The sequence below is a fragment of the Pogona vitticeps genome, chromosome 1, assembly GCF_051106095.1.
Source record: "Pogona vitticeps strain Pit_001003342236 chromosome 1, PviZW2.1, whole genome shotgun sequence".
NCBI lineage: Eukaryota > Metazoa > Chordata > Lepidosauria > Squamata > Agamidae > Pogona > Pogona vitticeps.
The window spans coordinates 1,088,373-1,112,100 of record NC_135783.1 but is presented as its reverse complement, the minus strand read 5'-3'; the positions used below and the strand labels follow the sequence as shown (position 1 = coordinate 1,112,100).

General features: G+C 46.9%; 1 protein-coding gene across 1 annotated transcript in view; it reads right to left on the bottom strand.

The window, feature by feature from the left end:
- Positions 1-2,737: 2,737 nt before the first annotated feature.
- Positions 2,738-23,728, bottom strand: part of RAB10 (RAB10, member RAS oncogene family) — a 39,812-nt gene continuing 18,821 nt past the window's right edge. Inside the window, exons 2-6 of the mRNA XM_072985760.2 lie at positions 17,139-17,199; positions 8,562-8,700; positions 6,874-6,963; positions 5,732-5,833; positions 2,738-5,154 (exon numbers count right to left, since the gene is read on the bottom strand). Of these exons, the coding sequence (XP_072841861.1) occupies positions 5,071-5,154; positions 5,732-5,833; positions 6,874-6,963; positions 8,562-8,700; positions 17,139-17,199 (476 nt within the window). The 3' untranslated portion in view covers positions 2,738-5,070. The remainder of the gene's footprint in view (positions 5,155-5,731; positions 5,834-6,873; positions 6,964-8,561; positions 8,701-17,138; positions 17,200-23,728) is intronic.

Below are 23,728 nucleotides of genomic sequence, written 5' to 3'. Positions count from 1 at the left end.
CTATTGTTATGTTTTATCTATGTAAGCCACCCCGAGTAGACTTTGTCTGGGGGGGGGGGTATAAATTCAATAAAAGTGAAGAAAAAAAAGTAAAAAAGGGGGGTGGCCCTGAGGCTACCCTGGGAGTCACCGCCCCTACAGAGCCCGAGGAAGGAAAGGCTCTGATGGAGACCTGGGAAAGCTTGCACGTCTTTTGTGTCGGCGATCCTGATAAAGCTGGATTCTGGAAGTGCTTGCTTTTGCTTTGTGCCAGTGAGTAGAGGGGGCTTTTCGAAGAATACCAAGCGTGGAGAAATTATGAGCACTTCCAACTTAGTTGGGGAGTGATTGGTGTGGAAGCGCTATCAATGTGCAAACTCCCTCTTGGTATTTTATTTGGGGTCCTGCTCGGGCAAGCGACTTCCCCAGTCATAGAGCAGCCACCCAAGGAGAAACTCTTTCAGTGGGGTCAGAGGGGTCTCCCTAGGAGAAGCGGGGTCTCTGGAGAGGTGCGGGCAACACCCTGCTGCAGCTCTCTTCCGCTCGGTGGGGGCTCTGCTGAGTGGGTCCCACGCAAGCTCCCCAAATGGCCCAGACCTAAAAAGAAAGGCTGGTTCTTGGAAGCCAACAGAGGCAGGATGGGAGGTGTTGCACACACACCCATCAGAAATGGGGTTTGGCACCACTTGGTCTGCCTTCAGTGTGAGGAGCCTGTGTAGGACATGAGTACAAGATAGTTTTCAGACCCTCACAGATGCTGGCTTCCCCCTTTTAGCTGTATTCCTCGTCCCAGTCCCTCCCAGTGTGAGCGGTGGAGGAGGTGGTGCAAGCCCTGCCAGGGCTCTGTGTTCAGGCATTGTGCAAAATGATGCATTATGACACCCTGAACCCCGTCTCGTGTGACAAGGGCCAAGGAAGAGAAGACACGCAGGCTGTGCCACGGCAAGGAAAGAAGCTGCCTTGGCACAACACGAGCAGCTGGCGTTTGGGGCAACTGGCAATTCCTGTGAAGCAGAGCCTGAAAGAGCCCCAGTCAACCAAAGACGACCCCCTCTGTCTTGAGCGATGGTGCTCCTTCCAAGTTTTCATTGGAGGAAGAATACAGCGCAGGCAATGAACGCACGGACGAAGCCTAGGGCCACCCCTGAAGGTCACCACCGGGAAGCAGTGCTGGTGGAGAGGCAGGGCAGAGGGCACTCCCCTTCAAGAGACTGGGCTTTGTGGTGGGAACCTCCCTGGCCATGGCCGGAGATGGAGCCTGGGCTGCCAGGAGCACAAAACTGCTGGGAAACAGATTCCAAGGCCCCAACATATGTTCCCCCAGCAGCTCCCACACAGGGCAATAATACATCCACACAGAGCCCAAGAACTGGGCTTCTTTCAGCAGGCGTGAGATGCCGGAAAGCAGAGTTTTTCCAAATGAACAAATCAGGCTAACAAGACATGTGAAGGGGTATTACACTGTCCGAAAAGGTGTGGTCTTTATTTATGCAACCATCCTAGTGTGAACGGATTTATTTATTTACTGTAAAGAGTAATAATCTGCATCCTAAGTTTAGCTTTCCCTTACAGCTAAGAAAGAAAGAAAGAAAGAAAGAAAGAAAGAAAGAAAGAAAGAAAGAAAGAAAGAAAGAAAGAAAGAAAGAAAGAAAGAAAGACATGGCTGTACCTTTTCAGTTGGTGCTTCCCCTACAAAACTGAGGACAGGAGGGTGTTGCTTTTCTCAAGCTGCTGGTTGCTGCACAAACACAGATGGCATGCTCAGGTGCCAACCATTCCAGGTCCTCAGCCTGCCCTGTCCATCAACAGGACCACACAGTTAAACTACAGCCCCTGTGTATCACAGCTGTGAAATTGCTGCTAGGGAGCTGAACAGCTGTCATGCAGCAGCAGGAGGATGTGGAAAAGAGGGCAACTTGATACGCGTACAAGGTAGTCACACAAGCCAATGGGCCATGGGCAAGGGATAGCCGCCGCCTATCTGCCACCTGTAGGCTTAGGGGCATCCCCGGGCAAAGGTCTTCCGCCGGTTCCATCTCTGCTTTATCCAAAGGACCCATCAGCCGGTTGGCAGGCCTTTCCTGCTCCATTTCGGAGATGCTGCCTGCTGCCTAGATTGAGCTTCTGGAACCAATGGGATCTCAGAGGCAGTCCCCGTTTGCACTGGGATCAGGTCCATCCTTTCTTTGCCTGGGGGAGACAGCCAGGCCTTTGCTTCAACTCTTGACGGAGAAAGCACAAGTTTGGTGCCAGGGCAGGGCACTGCAAGGTGGGAGGGGCAGCCACGGGCTTCCAACCAACACCCAGGGGAACAGCAGTTGCTCCTTTAGCTGGATTGCAGGCACACACCATGCGGTGAAACTCAGGGCATGGCCTGAATCAGACTGCAAGTCCCCTGCAGAGCAGACCCATGGGGTCAATGGGGTTTTTATCCATGTTTTGAGTCACCATTTAACCCTTGATTCCGTGGGTCTGCTGTGGACCCATCTAGGAACTGCTCAGTGACTGGGTGAGGCGCTCCGTCTAACTGTGGACCCAAAAGGTAAACCCAGGTTGAGGCTTCTGCCAGTGCACCCGTGTAGACCAGAGAGGTGAGCTTTCCCCAAGCGAGTCCTGTTGCTTTTTCAACTCTTGGATGATCATCACACACCTTCTTCGATGGCCGCGCTTGCCCTCTCTGACTTTCTAACTGGAAGAGGGGACTAGGGAAACAATAAAACCCAACCCCCGTTTTCAATATTAACAGAAATAGACCGGCTAGAAATATTACAGTTTATTTAACTTGTTAAGTAGAATATGAATTTTTAGCTAGTAGTACCAGAGAGTGGACTGTTTTGTTTTTAAACGGCTTGGTGCTTAATGAACACAGCATTTACAAAGGATTTTAAAGAGATTCATACAGGAGGGCCAAGCCCCAGGAAGCAAATAAAAAGCACATGTTTTAAACAAAGGTTATACAAAAAATTTTGATGCATACTCCATATTCCCTTTTTTTTAAATGGATCATGTTAGAAAGTGCAGATTTGAAAAAGTAGCCGTATCTATTTACAAGACTCATCAAGAACACACCAATCAGTGAGGAACAAAACTGGGGCGATTTGTCCCCTCCAGTCCCTGGGGGGCTTTTTTTTGCCTTTGCTTTTGCAGCCCCTCAGCCGGGAAGAGGAGGAAAAAAGCCCAGGGAGAGGGAGAGAGAAACAGAGACAAGAGAAAGGAGAGCGGATCCCTGCTATGCAGATGGCACCAGATCAAGGCGAAGCTTCCGAACACTTCCATTTCATTAAAACCAAAGTCATCATCTCCAGCTGGTTTAATCAGGAGAGGAACTTTCCTAAGAACAAGTGCCAGAAGCGTCCGTCCGCCAGACCATATCTGTGGGAGGTTAACACGGTGGGGAGGAGGGGGTTGGGGCGGGGAGCAAGGACATGAGTTTGCCAATAGCCTGTTGCTGCTTTGGTGCCCCAAGAGCACAGCCAGGCAGGGAAAAGGCGGCTGGGACACCCAGTTCAGCACAGGCTTCCAGGGAAACTGGCCCTCGCACGGCCAGCCCTGGTCTCAGCCCTTGGAGAAGGGGAAAAGGAACCCCCCCTCCTTTTTGATCCCAGCACAGGCACCTCCTGGGAGCAGGAAGAAGAGGCAAGGCAACGGATGGATGGACAGGGGGTGGGGGGAGCCCCCACACTCACCCCCACGGGGGCCCAAGAGCACAGTGTGCCCCTCCCGGCTCCTGCAAAACCCTTCAGACGCCCATCTTTGGTTACTCTTCTTCAGGAACAATGGAAAGAAGTTACAATCGCCCAGGGTTGTAAACATGGGATTTTTTATTGTGAAGAACTTAAGAACACAGAAGGAGAGCGATCTATGGGTATGCTCATTCAACTCACCTGCCCTCTTGTACCCCCCCAACCCTGCCCTGCCCCCACCCCCTCTTAAATATTTACTAGGCTACTTCGTCACCTGCCTGGAGCAGCAAAGGAAACCCAATTCCCATTAATGGCTACAGATCTGGGAACGGCCTGGCCGAGTCCTACAGAAGGAGAGAGGGCAGCCACTGCCTCCTCCACAGAAAACGAGTGCATGCAATTAATTCTTCCATATCATAAACCCCAATAACTATGCAGGAAGGGAGGAGGGGTGGGGAGGAACAGGCCTGACGTTTGCTAGACATAAAGGTTAGTAGATAAGATACTTTACGTTTTATCTCAGAAAGCTAGATCCGTGATCAGTGCTTTGAATTAAATTTGGCAAACATACTGTGTTGCCACCTCTTAACACATCACACCATAAAAAGAAATTAAAACCAGCATGCAGGCAAAATACCAAAACAAAAACAGTAAGAGAGGGGGAAACTGCTAGAGAGAATTAAAACAGAAGAGGCAGCGGGACAGCCTCCATGCCCTCCTGCCCAAAAAGGAGAAACCAAGCAGGCTGGAATATCTTGCTCTAACCCCCATGGCCCTTGATTCACTACATCGATGGCTGGAAAGCCATCTCCAGAGAACTGAGTCTCCGGTCTTGCTTCCACCAGAACAGAAAGAAAGAAAGAAAAAAGGGGTGGGGGTGGGACGGGTGGGGGAAGAACCAAAGTTCCTTTCCACATAAGGCACAGGACAAAATAAACCCCATTTACTACTCAAGGCGAATGAGTTATTATTGTTTTTTTTCTTTTTGTTTTTTTGCAGATGCAAATATGGTGACTTAAGCACAGGTATCCATTAACAAAACCCCACCATCGTACAAAATAAACGGTTAACGCTAAGTTTTATTCTTGTACAATTTGCTGAAAGGGAGCTGAAATGATTGATCTACGGTCTACTGTTAAGACTGACTGGGCTATAGATTACAACCAGAAGACGGTGTTGAGTTGAGCCGGGACGTTAAAAATAAAAGTCAGACATGATTTTAATACAGTTTCGTTTCAACAAAATTATAGTCAGTGACCTCTCCCCTAACAGAAGAACGAAGGAAAGGAGCCATGTTAAGAGGAGGACCAAAAATATTTAAGGTTAAAAATGGGCCAAGTGGTTTAAATTCCGCAGCAAGAAGAGGGAGGGGGCGATGGATGGCGCTTGGCGAGGGAAGCCCATTCCTTCAGCAGCACTTGCTCTTCCAGCCCGTCACGCCGCCTCCACTGCTGATGTCTACGTTTTCGCTGTTGGGCTCTTTGACCGGGGTCTGCAACAAAGAAGCCACGCCAGAGAGGTCAGGCCAGGTCCCACAAGGAGCTTTTCAGCGCCTACCCAAACCAAACAACCAGGGGGTTGCCAGCCCGATTTCCCCGCTGGGCCTTCGCTGGGACAAAGACTTGGGCCAGCCTCTGCAGACTTGGGCCAGGCACTCAGGGGACCCAGAACGCGACCAGAAGGAAGGACAGGTAAACCCCTTCCCGAAGGGCTATACACTCTACCTATTGGGAATCGGTTTTATAGCACGTTATTTTTACAAACCCAGGCCACAGCAAGTGGAAGAAAGCAGTTAATGACAAGGGTGCCACATGTGCAAGACCCCTGACTCAGGAGATGGGGCGTGGCCAAACCCCATAAGCCCGTTCCAATTTCTGTGCAGCTTCACCCTCGTAACGACTTTGCAAGGCAGTCTATTTTTAACTATGGGATGGAAGCCGACATCGCGCCCTGGGGCAAGCTGGAGGTGGAGCACCAGCTTCTGTGCACAGGAAGACAAAGAGTCTTGGGTTCGAACGAAACTGTTCCCGGCCCACCCCGCTCTGCTGAGTAATTCGGTCTGCAGTTACCTTTCGAAGAATGTCTTCTGCTAACGTGAGGAATGCCTTCTCAATGTTTATATTTGCTTTTGCACTAGTTTCGAAAAACCTAATACCATGCTCTCTTGCAATCTAAGCCAAAAAGAGAAAGTCGGTTAGTTTGGAAAGCATCTCCTACCCATTGTTCCGCCTCAGCCAAGAGGCCAAAATAAGCTGCCCTGGGACACATTGCACAATAACAAACATATCACTTAAGCACATAAAGTTGTAGGGTAGCACAGAAATGATGCCCAAACTTTACATGCAATGAAACAATTCAACAGAGCATATAACAATTTTGAAAACATTCCAATAAATAGCACTCTTCAACAAACAATAAAAAGACATTTCTAGGTAAACCCCCAATACTTGACAGAGTAAGAATCTGTCCAAAACACAAAAGGGATGGCAAAGGACAAGGTCAGTCTCCTGCCGGTCTGCTTTCCACAACTTTGGAGCCACAGAAGTTCTGCTCCTGTCAGATGCCGATTTCCATTCCTTATCAGCTGGTTTTGAATTCCGGGAGGGTGGTCAGTCAGAAGGACGACTTGGTGGGCAAAGTCTCAGGGTGGCAGAGCAGCCTCCCCCAATCTGTCTCCAGAGATGCTGAAGGGCAACCCACCCACCAGGCCACCTCCAGGTAAGATCACCGCTGGCTGTTGGCAGCTGGGGTGAAGGGGAAGATAGGCGCCTAAACGTGTCGGGGTGGGTCAGGTGGAGGCAGAGTTTTAGAGGCTCAGCCCTGCATTTTCAGTTTGTCTACGAGGATGATTCCCAGCCTGCTAGGCTGAAGATGGGCCTGAAGGCAGCCTACGATGGTCTCCCCTCTGGAAAGAAGGGAAGGCTCCTCTCAGAGAGGAGTGAGGCCAAGTTTCTCATTTCCACTGACATCAAGGAGGATTAAGAATAAGAAGAGGTCACTTTCGTGAAGGCCACACAGCTCGTCCCCTCGCTTGTGTCCGCCCATTATCTCCAGTCTTCTAGCCGAGGAGCCCAACCCATAGCAGCACCCACCAAGCCCTCCTCCAGGGGATTCAAGCGTCCTCCGAAGGCTTCCTAGAGGGAGCCGTTCCCCTCCCTCCGGTTCAGATCCCTCCTGCTACGAGGACAGACCTTGCTGAGCGACCACTCACCTGCTCGCCTTTTGTTTTAGGGACCACCCTCTTGTCATCCATATCGCACTTGTTTCCTAGAAGCATCCTCTCCACGTCTTCATTGGCATGCTAGAGGACAACCAAAAAAGCAGGAGCTTACGTTTCTCAATTGCACACAGTGGCTTTGGAAGGCAGGTCTTGCATGCATTAAACGGGGGCAGCGCTTTGGAGACGGGGGGACTCGGAACCAGGCCTTCCACCAGAGGCTACCAAGGCCGATGCTGTAAGTAACAAGAGGTTTGCTCCTTTCGGGAAAAGGAGGGCCTGATTCCGATGCCAAATGGACCGAGGGACGTCTTTTCTAAAAAGCTTTTAGTGCCTTAAGATCTCCTGTCTTTGCCACGAGAGTCAGCAGCCCAGAGGTCCATTTCCTGTCTCACAGCACACACCATTTCGGGTTACCTGCCTTGACAGAGGAAAAGGAATGGAAATTAATTCAAGCCTTCCCAACATTCTTCAGAACTCAGCTCTGCTGAAGTGGAACAGAAAAGCAGTTGCAGGAAGTCTCCTCCATGTCAGTCTTTTGCATTCTGCACTGCAGCGCTCTAAAGCTTGCTCAGCCACCACAAAGGCATCTGAACTGTATTTCGGTCCCTTCCATGACCAGGCTCTGAATAAATACACTTCTCCCACTGGATGACACCACCACCTACCCAGGCACAGCCACTGGAGGTTGGCCTCCCCCTTTGTAGCACCATCAGGCTTAGAGCTAGATGTGCACAGAGGCAAAGAAGGCGCTGATGGACCCAGCTATTTGGCCAAGGAGCAGACCTTTCGGTGCCACCTCTTCCTCGGCTGTAGCGTGAGATGGTCTCGAGTAGCAGGATTCGCCGAGTCTCAGCCTCTGAAGGGCCCAACGAGTATCAACACAACATCAGCCGTCTTGATCTGAAACCTGACTCACAGGGCAGCTCCACAGCAGGGCAGAACCCAGACAGCCACATAAAGCTGCCACACAAGGAGAATCTGTGCGGAACTAAGGGATCCCCTTCCACAAAATACAGATGGCAGAACAAGTCCAAGCCTTAGTTTTCTACAACCAAGCCTTTGACAACTCCTGATGCGAGTGAGTGAGCGAACTGCGAACAGATGCGCCTTATGCGCTGCAACCCACAAGCAGGGAAAGCTGCATCTGCTCCTCTCAGGAGAGCAGCCCATGCCCACGATGGGCTGTGGGGCTCCTGGGGCCGGAGGTTGGTTGCGCCTCCACAGAGGCACAAGAATCCTTTCTAGTTCTCCAGACTGGCTCAGGTACAGATCGTCCTCCTAGGAAGTTTCGGGCACCTTGCGTGAGTAAAATCTATGGCCTCCTTCCCACGGTGCTACAGTTTAGGGGGCCACAAAGTGTGTGCCACAGCACCTCTGTGACGCTCCACGGCACCACCAAACCCAGCTAGCGGTGCGGCGAACTCTTCATTCTGTTTCTTCGTCAAGCTGGTGTTGCTGCCACTCTTCCGGCTCCCATTTGGGCTCCTTCATGTTTCTTTGCCTCCTGCTCCACCCTGCGCGAGCCTCCCCGACACGCATCGGGGATTCTAGGACCAAGAGGGTCCCCATCATACAGCATGACAATACCCCCCCCCTTCCGAGGCCAAGCCATTCTGCTCCAGGGAGCACAAGGGCCCTCCCCCCTGCCCACCAGCCCCAGCCAGGCGCCATCCACTCACCTCATCTATGTTTCTGAGCCATTTGCTGATGTTTTCAAAGCTTTTGGCATTGGTGATGTCATACACTAGCATGATTCCCATGGCCCCTCTGTAGTAGGAGGTGGTGATGGTGTGAAAGCGCTCCTGCCCGGCCGTGTCCCTGTAAAGAGAAGCGGAGAAACATGCAGGAGTCTGGCAAAGCAGAACAGGCATATAACTTGTGCCGGGTGAGGAGGACGCCACATCACCAGAACTGGTCTTAAATGCTACAACTGATCCTATTCCCCTTGAGGATACTCTTTGGCAGCCTTCATGACTACCCCTGTCGTCAAACCCTGATAGAATGTCTAGATATCCCTAGGAGAGTCCTGTTCTTAATGACAGACCTCTTAAAAGAGCACTGGAGAACGGACAACAGCTCTTTAAATGAGAGACTTTGACCGCCGTCCGAGAGATCTTGCATTGTTTTAATGTTGGATCAAAGCGCTTATTTCTGAATATCCTCCTGACTTCTTGTGATACAACAAACTGAATGTCCAGAAAGAATTCTTCTTTTTCCTAATATTTATTCAGCAGGCAAGCATATATAAATACTTGCCTAGCAGGTGCCATCATGGTAAGCAGATTTCCCCCTTTAAATCAGGAAAGCTCCCCCCAAAAATGAAATGCTTCCTTCAGCTGGTAAACAGATTCAAGACGTTTGCCCCCCCCAGGTACAGATGTTTGTCAACACAGCTCTTGGGCTCCCTGATTTTTTGTTAGCCTCATGCCAATTCACAGGGCCCTTTCCTGAAGCAGTGAGGCAAATGTAAGTCCCCATTATGGCTCAGGGACCTTGAACTCTCAGATACAAAATGCCTACATGCAAGTCAGAGGTTTCTTGGGCATAAGGCAAGTTGTTACACTCCTGATTCGTTCACTGAAGCCAGAGAAACCCAATACTGCACCCCATGGGTATTTTAGACTGCAAATCCTGTAAGCCCCAATCAAAAGGGTCAGGAGCTACAGTGCCTTCACCAGTCCTTCTCATGGGTAGGTAGGAGCCATGACTCACTTCCCACATCGGGGCCGCGACAGGCACACGTCAAACTGTTCCCCTGAACTGGTCATCGCCAGAATCTGCAGTCGTTCCACCGTATGAAATGGTCAACTTATCCACATGGTTAGCAGGAAATAACGTTAAGAGAATTTTTTCTAAAAATTGGAATGAATTAACTGAAGGATGGAACTTACATAGCCATCCATTTTGTATGCCAAAGAGAGGGGTGGGGGGAAGACGTCTTGTCCGGAGTGTAAACTAAAGCCGCCTAGAGTGGTTGTATAGACCAGATGGGCGGGGTATAAATCAAATAAATAAATAAACAAACAAAGGCCTCTACTTGCTGCATAAATGACTAAAAAAACCCATACGTATCATCTGCATTTGAAGAAACATTGTGCACCTTATATTTTCCCAGCATGCTGCACTTTACCAAATCTCTCTGCTGGAGGTGTACCTTTTGTCTCTTAACAGTTCCAGATGGAAACCATGCCAGCTCCACACTACCAAACTCAGTAGAATTTGTGGGCCGCGAAGGAAGCCCTTCCATTTCAGAGCCCCGGCCCAGGCCTCTTTATGGAGATGGTTACAGGAAAGCTAGCCTTGGTGGTCAAGGATAAGGCCTCTGCCCCGACGTCCAGCTCCTTGGAGGAGGAGAGGGCTTGCCCGTAACACGCCAGCCCTGCCTTGGTTGTTGCATGGGCTCCTCTCTCCGTCAGGAGCGCCCAGGGTGGTCGACCATGGCCCACTGGTCAAACGGACACTCAGAATACTGTGTCTGTCCACCCCAGGAGGTGTTGCTTAATGTGCCTATGGCTCAAGGCAGCACCAGGGAATCACAAGGCTCTCTCCCATGTTCAGGAAAAGAGAAGAGCCTCCTTCCCTAGACATGCATCTCTCACAAGCCCCCAGCCTGAAAGAGGCCTCCAGCAAGGGCAAGGGAGCCTCTCTGCTGGAGGAGGAGGAGGAGGGCCTTTGGATGGGCCTGCTGGCAAGCCTCGATGGTTCCCAACAACCACGTTCTTGTGCTGCAGACCAGGGCGTGCCTTCTGCTCCTGCAGTTCCCCAAACCTCTGGGCTGCTCACACTCACAAAAGGACAACATCACACTCTTGTCGGGAGGTTTGTAACTACTGTCGGGCCATCCGCTCTGCAGGCTTGCAAACGGAAGATCCCCAAATGTCGCAACTTTGCCTCTGAAAGCTGCTGGATCACGTAGCTGTTCCTTTCCTCACTCTTCCGGGGGGGGGGGGGAGAAACAATATCCTTTCTTTTGGTGAGGTGGCAGGAACAATATGCAGCTGTCCAAGTACAGTCGCACCGCAGGTCTGGTCCATGGGCCACATGAAACCGACAGGTTCACCTCCCATTTCTTTCCCAATGATTCCCCAACACGGAATTTGCCTTCTTCCAAGCAGCGACACACACAGGGCAGCTATTGGCACACAGCCGATCACAACAATCCCAAGATGGGTGGTTAGTCCCTGGATCAATGTAATGACAGTTCAGGCCACACCAACGGATGTCTGAAGGTAAGATTCCGTGCCTCAACATGCATTGATTTAGGCTTACTTACAGCAAACAAGGTTGCTGGCATTTCTTCAACGGGAGGTTACAGGTTTCTTTAGCCCCTCACCGGACTCGGCAACGGAAGCAGAAAAGTCAAAGCCCACAGACAAGCACCTGGATCCCTTTTTGCTAAGGGGCATCTGCCACAGAAATGCTGCAAGGCTTCAAAGATCACACTCACAACAAACCCCCTGCAGGCTAGTGTTCCCAAGGGTGCTACTACCCCATGCCACAGCACTGATCCACTGCTTCTCAAGGGGAGCAGAGGAGCACAAGCTGGATTTGGGCTAGAGAGCCCCTGGAAGGGACATCCAGCGGGAGTCCCTCCTTCCCTTCGCCCAATCCACCGCTCTCAGGAGCTGCCCTGCTTTCTCCTTGGGCCAAGCGGCTAGGGAAAGAACGGAGCTTGTTCTTTCTGCTGCAACAGATTAAGAGTCTCATGGCATCTTAAAGCCTGAACACAATCTGAAGGACTAGAACCCCTGCCCTCAAATGCATGACCTTGTATTCTCGGTTCACAGGATCACAGGGCTGAGGAGTCTGAGGGGATCCCAGGGGTCATCCACTCCAACCCCCCTTGCAGCTGACATATTTATACATGGGGTGAAGGCAGAAATGTACACATAGAGGTCAAAGAATAGTGAAATGGAGAAAAAAAGACCATGCAGCCTGACTGTTGGACTGGGCCTTTTGCAACTCCCTGTCCTTGGACTTCCTGTTAATGAGAAGATCTTTTGGAGGCCATTCATTCCTTTAGTTACCCTAAGTTGGAAGTGACCAGGCAGCACCAAACAGAGACTTCTGCCTGCAGGGAGGAAAGGGCGCCCTGCTGACAACATGCCCTACCTTAGCACCAACCTGAAGGTTCCCCTGGCCCAACACACAAAGTTTTTCTGCTCCTGGATGTGTGATCCCACAAATGCTTTGACCTATCTGTTTCTGACTTTGAGGCAGCCCTTTCCCCCCCCCCTTCTCCGGTAGCTTCTGTTAGATGGGTTACTCCTATAAGCAGCCATTTGCAACTACTGCCAGCAGACATACCGAGGCTCCTTCTCCACAAAGAGAACCGGACCTCCCCAAGGCCTGGAGTAAGTGGGGAGAGCACCCCCAGATAACAGACAAGGCTCTTTGGAGGTTTATGATTTATACAAGAGAGGTTAAAAGATGTGGGAAATGGTAGTAGCGAAAGAGCAGGCAGCCTATAGCTGAAATGCGTTGAAAGCTTGGGATCTACCACTGAAAATCTGAAGGCTTTTTTATATTTATACCACCAAGATCATGTAACAGCCAGAATGCATGGCTATGCCTTGAAATTTGAAGCAGTCCTTCAAACACTGAAGAGGATTGTTATCTTCAGCAATGAAAACTTCCTTCATCATCTCTGGCTCATGGAATTTCACCAGCAATGCGGTGACCGTCTCATCAAACTGGTCTTTCTAGCCAATTGAGAACTCAGGCCCTCGGCCACTCCTCGCTATTGTGCAGTGCTCAACCCCCCCCCCTCCACCCAATTTTTTTAATTTCTTCTGTTTTCATCAACAGGTTAGGGGAAAAGACTTTTTCTACCACGACTCCCGACATTTCTGGGAGCAAGTCTTCCAACAGGAAGGTCCCACGGGTGTCATCTCCCTCCTGGAACTCTTCCCCCATCAGCGGGCCCTATCCAGGCTGCAATGTTCACCCACCCCACTTAAAACAAGGCAGCATTAAACACAAAGAAAGCAAACAGTACCATTTAGGTGGGCATATCTACGTTTAGTGCAGCAGGGAAGCAAACACACATTTATACTTAGAGCAGCCAAACATTAATTAAAAAGGCACGAAATGAGGGTTTGCCAGCATCCTTCTCCTCTTTAAACTACACGGGTGTTGGTAACTCTTTGGTTTCTGAAATTGTGGGCTGCTTTGCTAACCTTGCCAGCCACAGAACAGTTATAAGGAGCATCATGTGGGGCAAGACCAAGCTCTGACTCCCTAGAATATGTATCTCCCAGTAAAAACTCCAGCCCTCCTGCAAATTATACCAGCAGCACTTCTAGGAAGCAACTACAGCCTTTTAAAAAAAAGCCATGAATTTCCATTGCAGCCTACACTTTGCAATTAAGAATGGAAGATGAAATGCTGGACTGAGGAAAAGAAGGAAGAAGCACAGAGTAATATTCGGTAGGTGGGGGCTGCATCCTCCTCCTACTGGGATCAAGGTGAGGGCCCTTTAAGGATGACCTTGATAACATTAAAAATGCAACATGGAAGAACACTGATGTGGTCATAATGAGATCAAGTAATAATAAGATGTGCCTGGATGTTAAGATTAAAAATAACCATTTGCCCAGCATGTTAAACAAGTAGCAGGACAAGATGATCGTTTCTAGAGTAACGTTTGAATTGCTATGCAGAAGGCAGACCCATGTCAGCTTATGGAAGGCTGCTCTGTCCTGGATACACTTATGGCCTGACTCTGCACAACGCAACTCCCTGTATTCTTAGGTCCACTGATGTCTACCATGGCAACACCCTGAAACTCAAGACTTTACAGGGGAATGCGTTCATGGGTGCCCACTTCATCCCCAGCGGAATTCATTTTGAGAGATGGGATCTATGGAATCATGGCAAAATCCACCTTAGCACAACAGCCATGACTCCATTTATGGGGAATGCAATCAAAACAGTTTCACTGTAAATATTAAAAATCTTTACTCAAGAGAAAGGTTTTCTATGAATTGTTCTTTGCCTTGTCTTGTTAAAAGCTTAGAAGCAAACAAAGCACAACTATCAACAACCAGCATCAGCTGGAGCAGGGGATGGCCATTATCAGGATCAGGGCAAACAGGGAATGGAAATGCCCACATTTCTTTCCAGTACAATTAGCAGTTGCATTCCCTTTATGACTCCAAGGCTAGAAAGGGTTAAAGCCCTGCGCCAACCCTTCCTGATTAGCAAGCTAAGGAGATGTAGGCTGGATAGAACAACTGTCTGCTGGATACACAGCTGGTTACAAAACCGTACTCCAAGAGTACTTATCTAGGGCTTCTTCTCAAACTGAGAGGAGGTAACAACTGGATCGCCACAAGTCTCGGTCCTGGGCCCAGTGCTCTTCAACATTTTTATTTATTAATGACTTGGGTGAGGGGGAACGCTTATCAAATCAGCAGATGAGACAAAATTGGGTGGAACAACTAATACCCTGGAAGACAGAAACAAAATTCAAAATGATCTGGATAGGCTGGAGCCAGATAAAACAAGGAAGTTTTTCCATGAGGTGCCAAGTTGAAAGCCTTCTAGTGACAGAAATAAAGTTACCTGGACTACAGCCCACCTGTTAAATGTTTTTTTCCCAGATGCACAGAATCCCTTTGGCCTTAAAAAGGCTCCCTGCATGGCAACGTGCGCAGCAGCAACTGCAGGGGCTGGTGACACCCTTGAGAGGGAGGGCCATGACTGCTGAAGATGAACGCTTGAGCTTTTGCAGCAGCAGTCTCTGAGCAGACTCTATTAGGTCTAGTTACGTATAGATCCCAATGAGAGTCGAGTGGTATAAATAGCCTCTTTCTTCCTCCACCCCTCTCCCCACTTTTATCCATCAGGCTGAGAGACAGGGCCTGGCCAATGAAGAATCTTGCAAGCCATTGCCGTACCAACCTCCTTTGCCAACTGCTTTGAAAGCAAAACTGCTTGCAGATATCTGATCAATACAATTAGAATTAACAGAACCCCCAGCTTCTACTTCCTTTAGAGATCAGACACAACAGCTCTCTTATTAAGCATCACAGAGTGATTTTACACTACAATGTTAAGACTATTTGCTATAAAACCTAATTCCAAGAAAATGTAAAGTCAGCATGCATCTTTAGAACCATGTCATTTCCCCAGAAAGCTCATTTGCTGAGAATACATGCTATGCCCACTGTTTGGAGCATAAATCTAGACACATCAAATGCCATTTAACTTTCTTCAGACTAACTTAGTTTCACTTTAGTTGTACAACCCAATGAGTACAGTGGGGTCTTGACTTGAGAACTTAATCCGTATTGGAAGGCAGTTCTCAAGTAAAAAAGTCTGTAAGTCAAGTCTCCATTGACCTACGGTGCATTGAAAACCGATTAATCCCGTAACAGGCTGTTTTTGTTCCATTTTGGTTTTTTTCTGGTCTGTAAGTCAAATCTCAGTCTGCAAGTCAAACCTAAATTTTGCGGCCAGAGAAGTCTGTAACTCAAAAAGTCTGTAAGTCAAGGGTCCACTGTAATACAGAAGAGCTTCCTTTAAGAGTCTTCTTTTGATCTAGGTCTCAAAATGAAAAAAGGAGACAGATCAAACAAAAGAAGACTCTTAAAGAAGGCAACAATTTTTATTTTATTTTATTTTTTTTGGAACAGAGAGGTAAATGTGAGAATGTGCACTCTTTTCTGACCCCATCTGGTGCAACCATTTCCCCTCTCAGGTAACACTACGGCTTTCATTTTTTCATAAGAAGGATGCCCTTGTCTGCAGTTCATGATCTGAGAATATGAAGCTGTAGTTGTAGAAGGAGTACCCATGTTAGTCTGTGCAAGCATTCTAGGTAAAAGGAAAATGGGGAAAAAAAGGAGGAAAAATGTGGTGGCATCTTGAAGACTAACTTGCCACAAAGAGTGAGGTCCGCAGCTTGGGGATATATCTGGACCCGGCGCTAACCATGGAAACCCAGGTGGCGTCCGTGGTCCGTTCTGCCTATTTTCATCTATGGCAGATTGCCCAACTGCGGCCATATCTTGATCGGGGGGCCCTCACTACTCTAGTCCATGCGCTCATAATCTCGAGACTAGACCATTGTAACGCGCTCTACGTGGGGCTGCCTTTGAGGCTCATGCGGAAACTCCAGATGGTCCAGAATGCAGCAGCCAGGCTTATTAGTGGGGTGAGAAAATATCAGCACATCTCCCCCACTCTGGCTGCGCTGCACTGGTTACCTATTCGTTTCCGCATTGACTTCAAAGTATTAATGATTACATATAAAGCCCTAAACGGTTTGGGACCTCAATATTTGGCAGATCGCCTCCTCCCACCCAGATCTACCAGAGTCACCCGACATAGCCAGCAGGGACGGCTGAGGGGACTGACGCCGAGGGAGGCCTGGAAGGAGAAAACAAGAAACCGGGCCTTCTCGGCAGTTGCCCCTCGGCTGTGGAACACACTTCCCACTGAAATTTGGCTGGCACCCTCGCTGGGTGTGTTCAAAAACCAACTAAAAACATGGTTATTCAGACAGGCCTTCCCCCCAGTCACCTAAGTTCTTTTCCCCCTTTTTTCTGGTTCTTAATGTTGCCATCTTGGATAATATTAATTATAATAATTGCATTATGTTAGTTATTGTTCTACATTGTTTTAATGTGTTTTAATTTTTGTAAGCCGCCCCGAGTAGACGTTGTCTAGGGGGGCGGGGTAAAAATTGAATAAATAAATAAATAAAATAAATAACTTTTATATTTTTCAGTATGAGCTTTTGTGGACAAGTCCACCTCATCAGACATAAGATCACTTAGTCTTCAAGGTGCCACCATGTATTTGTCTTTTTTTTCTTTTTCTTTTGCCTTTTTATCTATAATGAAAATATTTTAAAATATTAAAAGAAAAATCCTAGATATTTACATTTTAAAAGATGAAGTTATCAGAACTGGCCACTAGAGGGAGCCAGCGACCATGCGATGTATAATGTTCGTGTGATAATATTTGTCGCACAAAACAAATTCCCCACCCATACAGGGGTACTGCTGTACTTCAATTGGTTAACATGTGCAAACTGAGCCAATCAGCAGTTGTGTGGTGACAGACTATGATGTCAGAAAATTTCCCAGCCAGATTTTGTTCAACGAACCCTTCTGCCCCCTTCCGAACGCAGCCACCCATGATTAAAGGATGACAAGGGAAGCATGGCTTCTTCCAAGGCATTCATAAAAGCACATGTCCTTGTTGTGGGTCAGCCTCCATGCCTCATGTTATGAAGCATCACTTACCATATCTGTAGCTTTATCTTCTTTCCTTGCAACTCCACTGTTTTGATCTTGAAGTCTATGCCTATAAGACACAAAATGAACAATTCTGAGAAGCACACTTATGACAAACCCAGAGTGCCACACGTCCCCCTGGGACAAAAATTGACATTTTGTCTGTGTACGTGCCGTAAAGCACTAGCCACCATCGCCAAAGCTGACTCGGCAAGCTCCACTTTCAACCACCACAATGTCATGAACAGCAACTAACACGACACCATGCTATAGCATATATTCATCGGTCTCCTTAATTTATACTCCAACTTTTTCCCAACAAAGGAACCCAAAGCTGCCAACAAAGAATGTAAAAACCAGTGTTAGCACTCAAAAATCACTATAAAAGGCCAAACTTCAGTTGGTTACCTCAGTAAATCACCTTAGAGGAGGCCCACTGAATCAACTCCTCCATAAGGCCCACTGATTTAAATGGGCCTACTCAATCTGTGACTTGTTCACCAAATCCCCACTGATTTAGCGAGTCTACTCTGGTGAGACTTTCGATGATAAGCAACAGGACTTTGGCCCTATTTTTTAAAAAAAACCAGTTACACATATTAAGCACTAAAAAGTACTGAATAAAAACCATTTGAATTTTTTAAAACACCTTTTTTTAAAAATAAAGGACTCAAACTCACCCCCTCCCATTAAAACTATTTTCTCAGCACCAATTTATTTATTAAAAGCCTGCCTCCAAATAGATATTTGCCTGCCAGAAGGACAGCAGGGAGGGGGCCAGTCGGATGTCCCATGAAAGGAAGTTCCACAGGTAAGGCATAGCCAACAGGAAGGTCCTCTCTCGTTTCCATCAAGCGGGCAAAGATCATAAAACATGGAGAGGCTCATAGTGGGAGATAAAGTCCCTCAGACAGCCCGGACTCAAGCTGAAATGGACCCTTAGCCAGCCCCACTGCTGTTAATACGGGATTTTTATTTTCCCTGCAATCAGTTCTGGTCAGGAGCCCAGTTGGACCTGACTGAAATTTCCCAACCCTATGCAAAGGCAGTCGCGCATAAGCATGCATTACAGGACTCCAAAACTGAGAGGGGAACCCAATGTGGCACATATTTCCATCCTTGCCATAAAGCAGTAAGATAGTCTCTGTGTGTATATATAATACATTTGTGTCTACATGTCTGCAAGCGGGTGGGTCTATATACAGACGCACCTCTATCACATATATTCAAGAAGCGATGCGACTCCAGACATTTCCAGGGCACCCACAAACATTTCAGGCTTTGAAAACTTGGGTTTCAGCAGGGAGGCTTCTGATTTCCCAAAGGAGACGAGGCCAGGGAGACTGCCACCTCGCCTAGCACCTCCTCTGCCTTCGCACGATGGACATGGGCCATCTTCTGGGTTACCCCTCTGGGGTTGAGTGGGCCAGCACCTCTCTGGAGGTCTATTTCTAGAAGGGTTGGCTAGGAGAGTCTTGCCTTGCCCACTCTTTAGTGCCCGTCCTGCCAGATGAGAATTACGCCACAGGGCTCTTATTTTGTCCTAATGTCGGTCTACATAAAAGTCACTCAGGGAGGTCACGGGAAGATTTGCTTTCTTCTGTCACCGTCTTTCTACGGTTGTCTCTAGCTGCTGGTATCCCAGTTAACCTCAAAGAAGTTCAGAGCTCCCCCACCCCACCCCCCATGAAAACTCTCACATAGAGGAGTAGCCCATACTAGGCCAGCAGGCCAATATCCCATTCCGATTGATTAGGCATGGAACTGAGGTTGCAGAAACAGCCGCAGCAATTCGGAGGCTCACCTGTTGAACCATCAGAAAATGTCCATTCAGTGCACTGTGAATCTGAAGGAGGACACGGCACTCCCCCAATGCCACAGGAACACGGTGAAACTGCCCGACATCCACCCGGCTCTGGACTCTTTCCACAAATTCCCACAAACTCTCCAGTGAATCTTCCTTAACACTCCCCCTTATACTTTTCACATTCATACAAAGCTGTGGTCCTTCTGCTCAAGGAAAAGACTACAACCCTCCAAGTGACTTTGGGCTTGCTGCATCCTATTTGGGCTTTTTTCCTATATCCTACCTACATTTTTCTCTATACAGTATTTAAAATTTACACACCATTCTTGAATTCTTTTTCTGACCTCTAAGCAGCTCTATAGAGTTTCAAAGCAAAGTTGGCAGAAGACAGAACTCTGGGAAACGTTTAATTCATGAATCCTCTTAGCTGCTAAAATTGCCACTGATATTATTGGCAAGTTTCACCAACCGGTTAGTTAGTTAGTCATTCATTCAACCAACCAACCAACCAACCGTGGATAAAAACCATTTTTTAAAAAAAAATAGATTTGAAATTGAAATTATTTTCATATTTTTAATGCTAAAATTCAGTTTCTTAAATAACTATGTAGTGTTAGTTGCTGTTATGTTCAAGGTAAGTAAAGTATTTAAGGAGCAATGTTAACAATTCTACACGCACACACACACACTTCCATGAGCAAGAGGGGATTCAGACCCAGGCCTGCTGAGTCATAGTCCATCATCACTCTATCCACTACCTCACACTTGGGCATCTCCATTATAGGATAGGTATTAAAATTCTAAATCTGTTTTGTGATATAACATAGCCACTTAATTGAAAATATGTTTTGTGAAATGGATCCTACAGTTCTCAGACTGAGCTCCCCATTTCATAGGGTTATAGATGCCTCTATATAGCTTGTCTAGCTTATTATTTCTCTCCCTCTTCATATTCAGTCTATTAGCAGAACCCATCAGAAAAAAATATATATTAGTCAAACTGGCTCCAAAGATACAAACTGATTTGCAACAATACATGGAGGTGAGAATCCACAGACCTCATCTCTACCTTGTTTTCCAAATGTGACTGAAAAAATCCTTGGAGTTTCCCTCTCCCCCACGTATCAGACTACTGTGTTTCCCCAAATACAAGACAGGGTCTTATATTAATTTTTGCTCCAAAAAACACATTAGGGCTTATTTTCAGGGGATTTTTTTTTTCATGTACAACCTATTCAAATAGTCAGGTCATCTACTTCTGGTTGCTGCACAAGGGTGTATGGTGGGGTTTCACTTAACTAGGGCTTATTTTGGGGGTAGGGCTTACCCTTACCGTATATTACGAGCCTCCTGAAAACTCATACTAGGGCTTATTTTCAAGTTAGGTTATTTTTGGGGAAACAGGTTAGAATATTGGAGATTCCTGGAAGCCTAGGACTGTGAAGGCAGCTTCCGTCAAGAGTCGGCAACCCTCACTGCTGTCACTCTGCAGCTTTATGAAAGCAAGTCCTCTCTCTCTCTCTCTGGCAGGGAACAGACTGGATTTCAATTGAAACACGTGATTTCCTACAAAAAAAAAAGAGTTCACTGTTGCTTGCTATAACCTTAGGAAGGACTTCCCAGAGTAACTCCACCTCCAGCAACCCCTCTGTTTATTGACAACTCCAGTGACACAGATTGGGTGTGTCAAGGAGTGTAATCTTCATGAAAGCAGAGTCAACTCAAACAAGGTGATTACGGAAAATGTGTACTAAGGTTACAGGAAGCACAAACGACACACTCTGGATGGTGGGGAGGAGGAGCTCATGAGTAAATGGAATTTCTCTGAGTAATAATTTAACCACTGTTTCAATCGTGATTTGAAATAGTTAATTTAAATCAAATTTACCATGCCAAAAAAAGCAAACCAACCAACCCAATGATGAATAATGTACACCTATCTTCACTACCAATTCATATTGACAAAGCCTAATGTATTTTATATGGACTGAAATCAGATTCAGTCCACTTTACAGTGGAAGCTATGTCCAAACAGGATTGCAAAGTACACACAAATTGGTTGAACATGTTTAAGGAACCTAAAAGGGATCATAATCCTGCCACAACCCAAATCTCAAATCACATGACAGGATCCCAAGTGTCAATTCTTTAAGTCATGAAACTGAATCACAGATATTAAATGACAATCAACAAACAGAAGAGTCATTTCAGGTACTTTCAACTGTCAAATCCAGAATATTTTTGAATCACAGAAGATTTATGCTTGAACTTATCACCAGTTATGGCCCCAACAGTATCCAAATGTTTCCCTTTTCCCCTCCAAATAACCACTGATTTTACATGGAAACTGAAGCTATGAAGCTTTTCAAGGTCTGGTGATACTATGAAGAAGTACAAAAAAAATTGCACCCAGATCAGCATAGGAGCAACATAGCTGCAAAGTACCCAGACTGGTCTTAAATTTGAAGTATTAATGGATTTAATTATGATTTTGGACATTACGCTCGTATAGGAGGAGAGAAAAAAGAGCAACCAATGAATAGTGAGACATCTCAAGGGGGTGGGGGAACACTCATACTATTTGTTATACATATTTTATTTATACACCATCCATTAACCAATGGTTACTCTGGGTGGTTTACAACAATCACATAAAAAAAAAAAAACAAATTGCACGTTAAGATCATTAAATAAATTAAACAAATAGAAGCAAACTAATATCTTGCAGCAGAATACATCATGCGGAAGGCTGGACTGGAGGAATCCCAAACCGGAATTAAGATTGCTGGAAGAAATATCAACAATCTGCGATATGCAGATGATACCACTCTGATGGCAGAAAGTGAGGAGGAATTAAAGAACCTTGTAATGAGGGTGAAAGGGGAGAGTGCAAAAAACAGCCTGAAACTCAACATCAAAAAAGCTAAGATAATGGCCACTGGTCCCATCACCTCCTGGCAAATAGAAGGGGAAGATATGGAGGCAGTGACAGATTTTACTTTCTTGGGCTCCATGATCACTGCAGATGGAGACAGCAGCCACGAAATTAAAAGACGCCTGCTTCTGGGGAGGAAAGCGATGACAAACCTTGACAGCATCTTAAAAAGCAGAGACATCACCTTGCCAACAAAAGTCCGAATAGTCAAAGCTATGGTTTTTCCTGTTGTGATGTATGGATGTGAGAGCTGGACCATAAAGAAAGCAGACCGCCGAAGAATTGATGCCTTTGAACTGTGGTGCTGGAGGAGGCTCTTGAGAGTCCCCTGGACTGCAAGGAGAACAAACCTATCAATTCTAAAGGAAATCAACCCTGAGTGCTCACTGTAAGGACAGATCCTGAAGCTGAGGCTCCAGTACTTTGGCCATTTCATGAGAAGAGAAGACTCCTTGGAAAAGACCTTGATGTTAGGAAAGTGTGACGACAAGAGGAGAAGGGGACGACAGAGGATGTGATGGCTGGACAGTGTCTGCAAAGCAACCAACATGAAATTGACAGAACTCCGGGAGGCAGTGGAAGATAGGAGGGCCTGGCGTGCTCTGGTCCATGGGATCACGAAGAATCGGACACGACTAAACAACTACGAATATCTTGCAGAATTTGAAGACTATACTTCTGGTAAGGCAGCTGAAAAGAGCATTTGCTTTTTTGTAGCCAGATCACAAGGTTGGCTCATATTTAGATTGTGATCTATGACAATTCCAAGATCCTTTTCACTCGTGGTTTTGCTGAGTCAGGTATCCTTCATCTTGTAATTGTGCAACTGGTTTCTTTTTTCCGAGGTGCAGTACTTTGAACTTATCCCTGTTGAATTTCTTTTTCAATCTGTTGTTTTCAGGCCAATGCTAAAGTCTATCAAGATCTTTTAGAATTTTGTTACTGTCTACCAAGGTATTAGCTATTCTACCCAATTTTGTCTCATCGGCAAAGTGATAAATATTCCATGTGCTCCCTCATCCAAGTCATTAACAAAAAACACAGTGGTGCCTCGCTTAACGACGATAATCCGTTCCAGGAAAATCACCGTTAAGCGAAAACATCGTAAAACGAAATTAAAAAACCCCACTGAAACGCATTGAAACCTGTTCAATGCGTTCCAATGGGGTAAAAACTCACAATCCAGCAAAGATCCTCCATACGGCGGCCATTTTCGCTGCCTGTACAGCGAGGAATCCATCCCTAAACACAGCGGGTAGCCATTTTAATTACCTGGCGGCCATTTTGAAACCGCCGATCAGCTGGGAAGCAGGGAACCGATCATTGCAAAGCAAAATTCCCCCATTTAGACCATCGTTTCGCGCTCTCAAAAAGATCGTCATAAAGCGAATTTATGGTAATGCGGGGCAATTGTAAAGCGAGGCACCACTGTACTGAAGAGCATCGAGCCAGGACTGAGCCTTGAGATACATCACTTGTTACAGTTTGGGAAGGAGCCATTGATAAGTACTCCCTAATTCTGAAGCCAACTGTGTATCTATCTGACAGCTGTTCTTATTGAGTCCACACCTAGTTAGCTTGCTAATCAGAATATAATGGGATACAGTACTTTTGTCAAAGGATTTGCTGAAGTCTAGATATATTATGTCTACAGCATTCCCACAGTCTACCAGGGCAGTTACCTAATTGAAAAATAAGACAGGATTAATCTGGCAAAATCTGTTCTTGACAAATCCATGTTGGCTTCTAGTTATTACTGCGATGTTTTCAAACTAATGGCTCTTTCTTTACACAGGGAGTTTATTATAATCTAATTGACTAATTGGATACCTAGTGTGGTATAGTACAGTGGTCCAC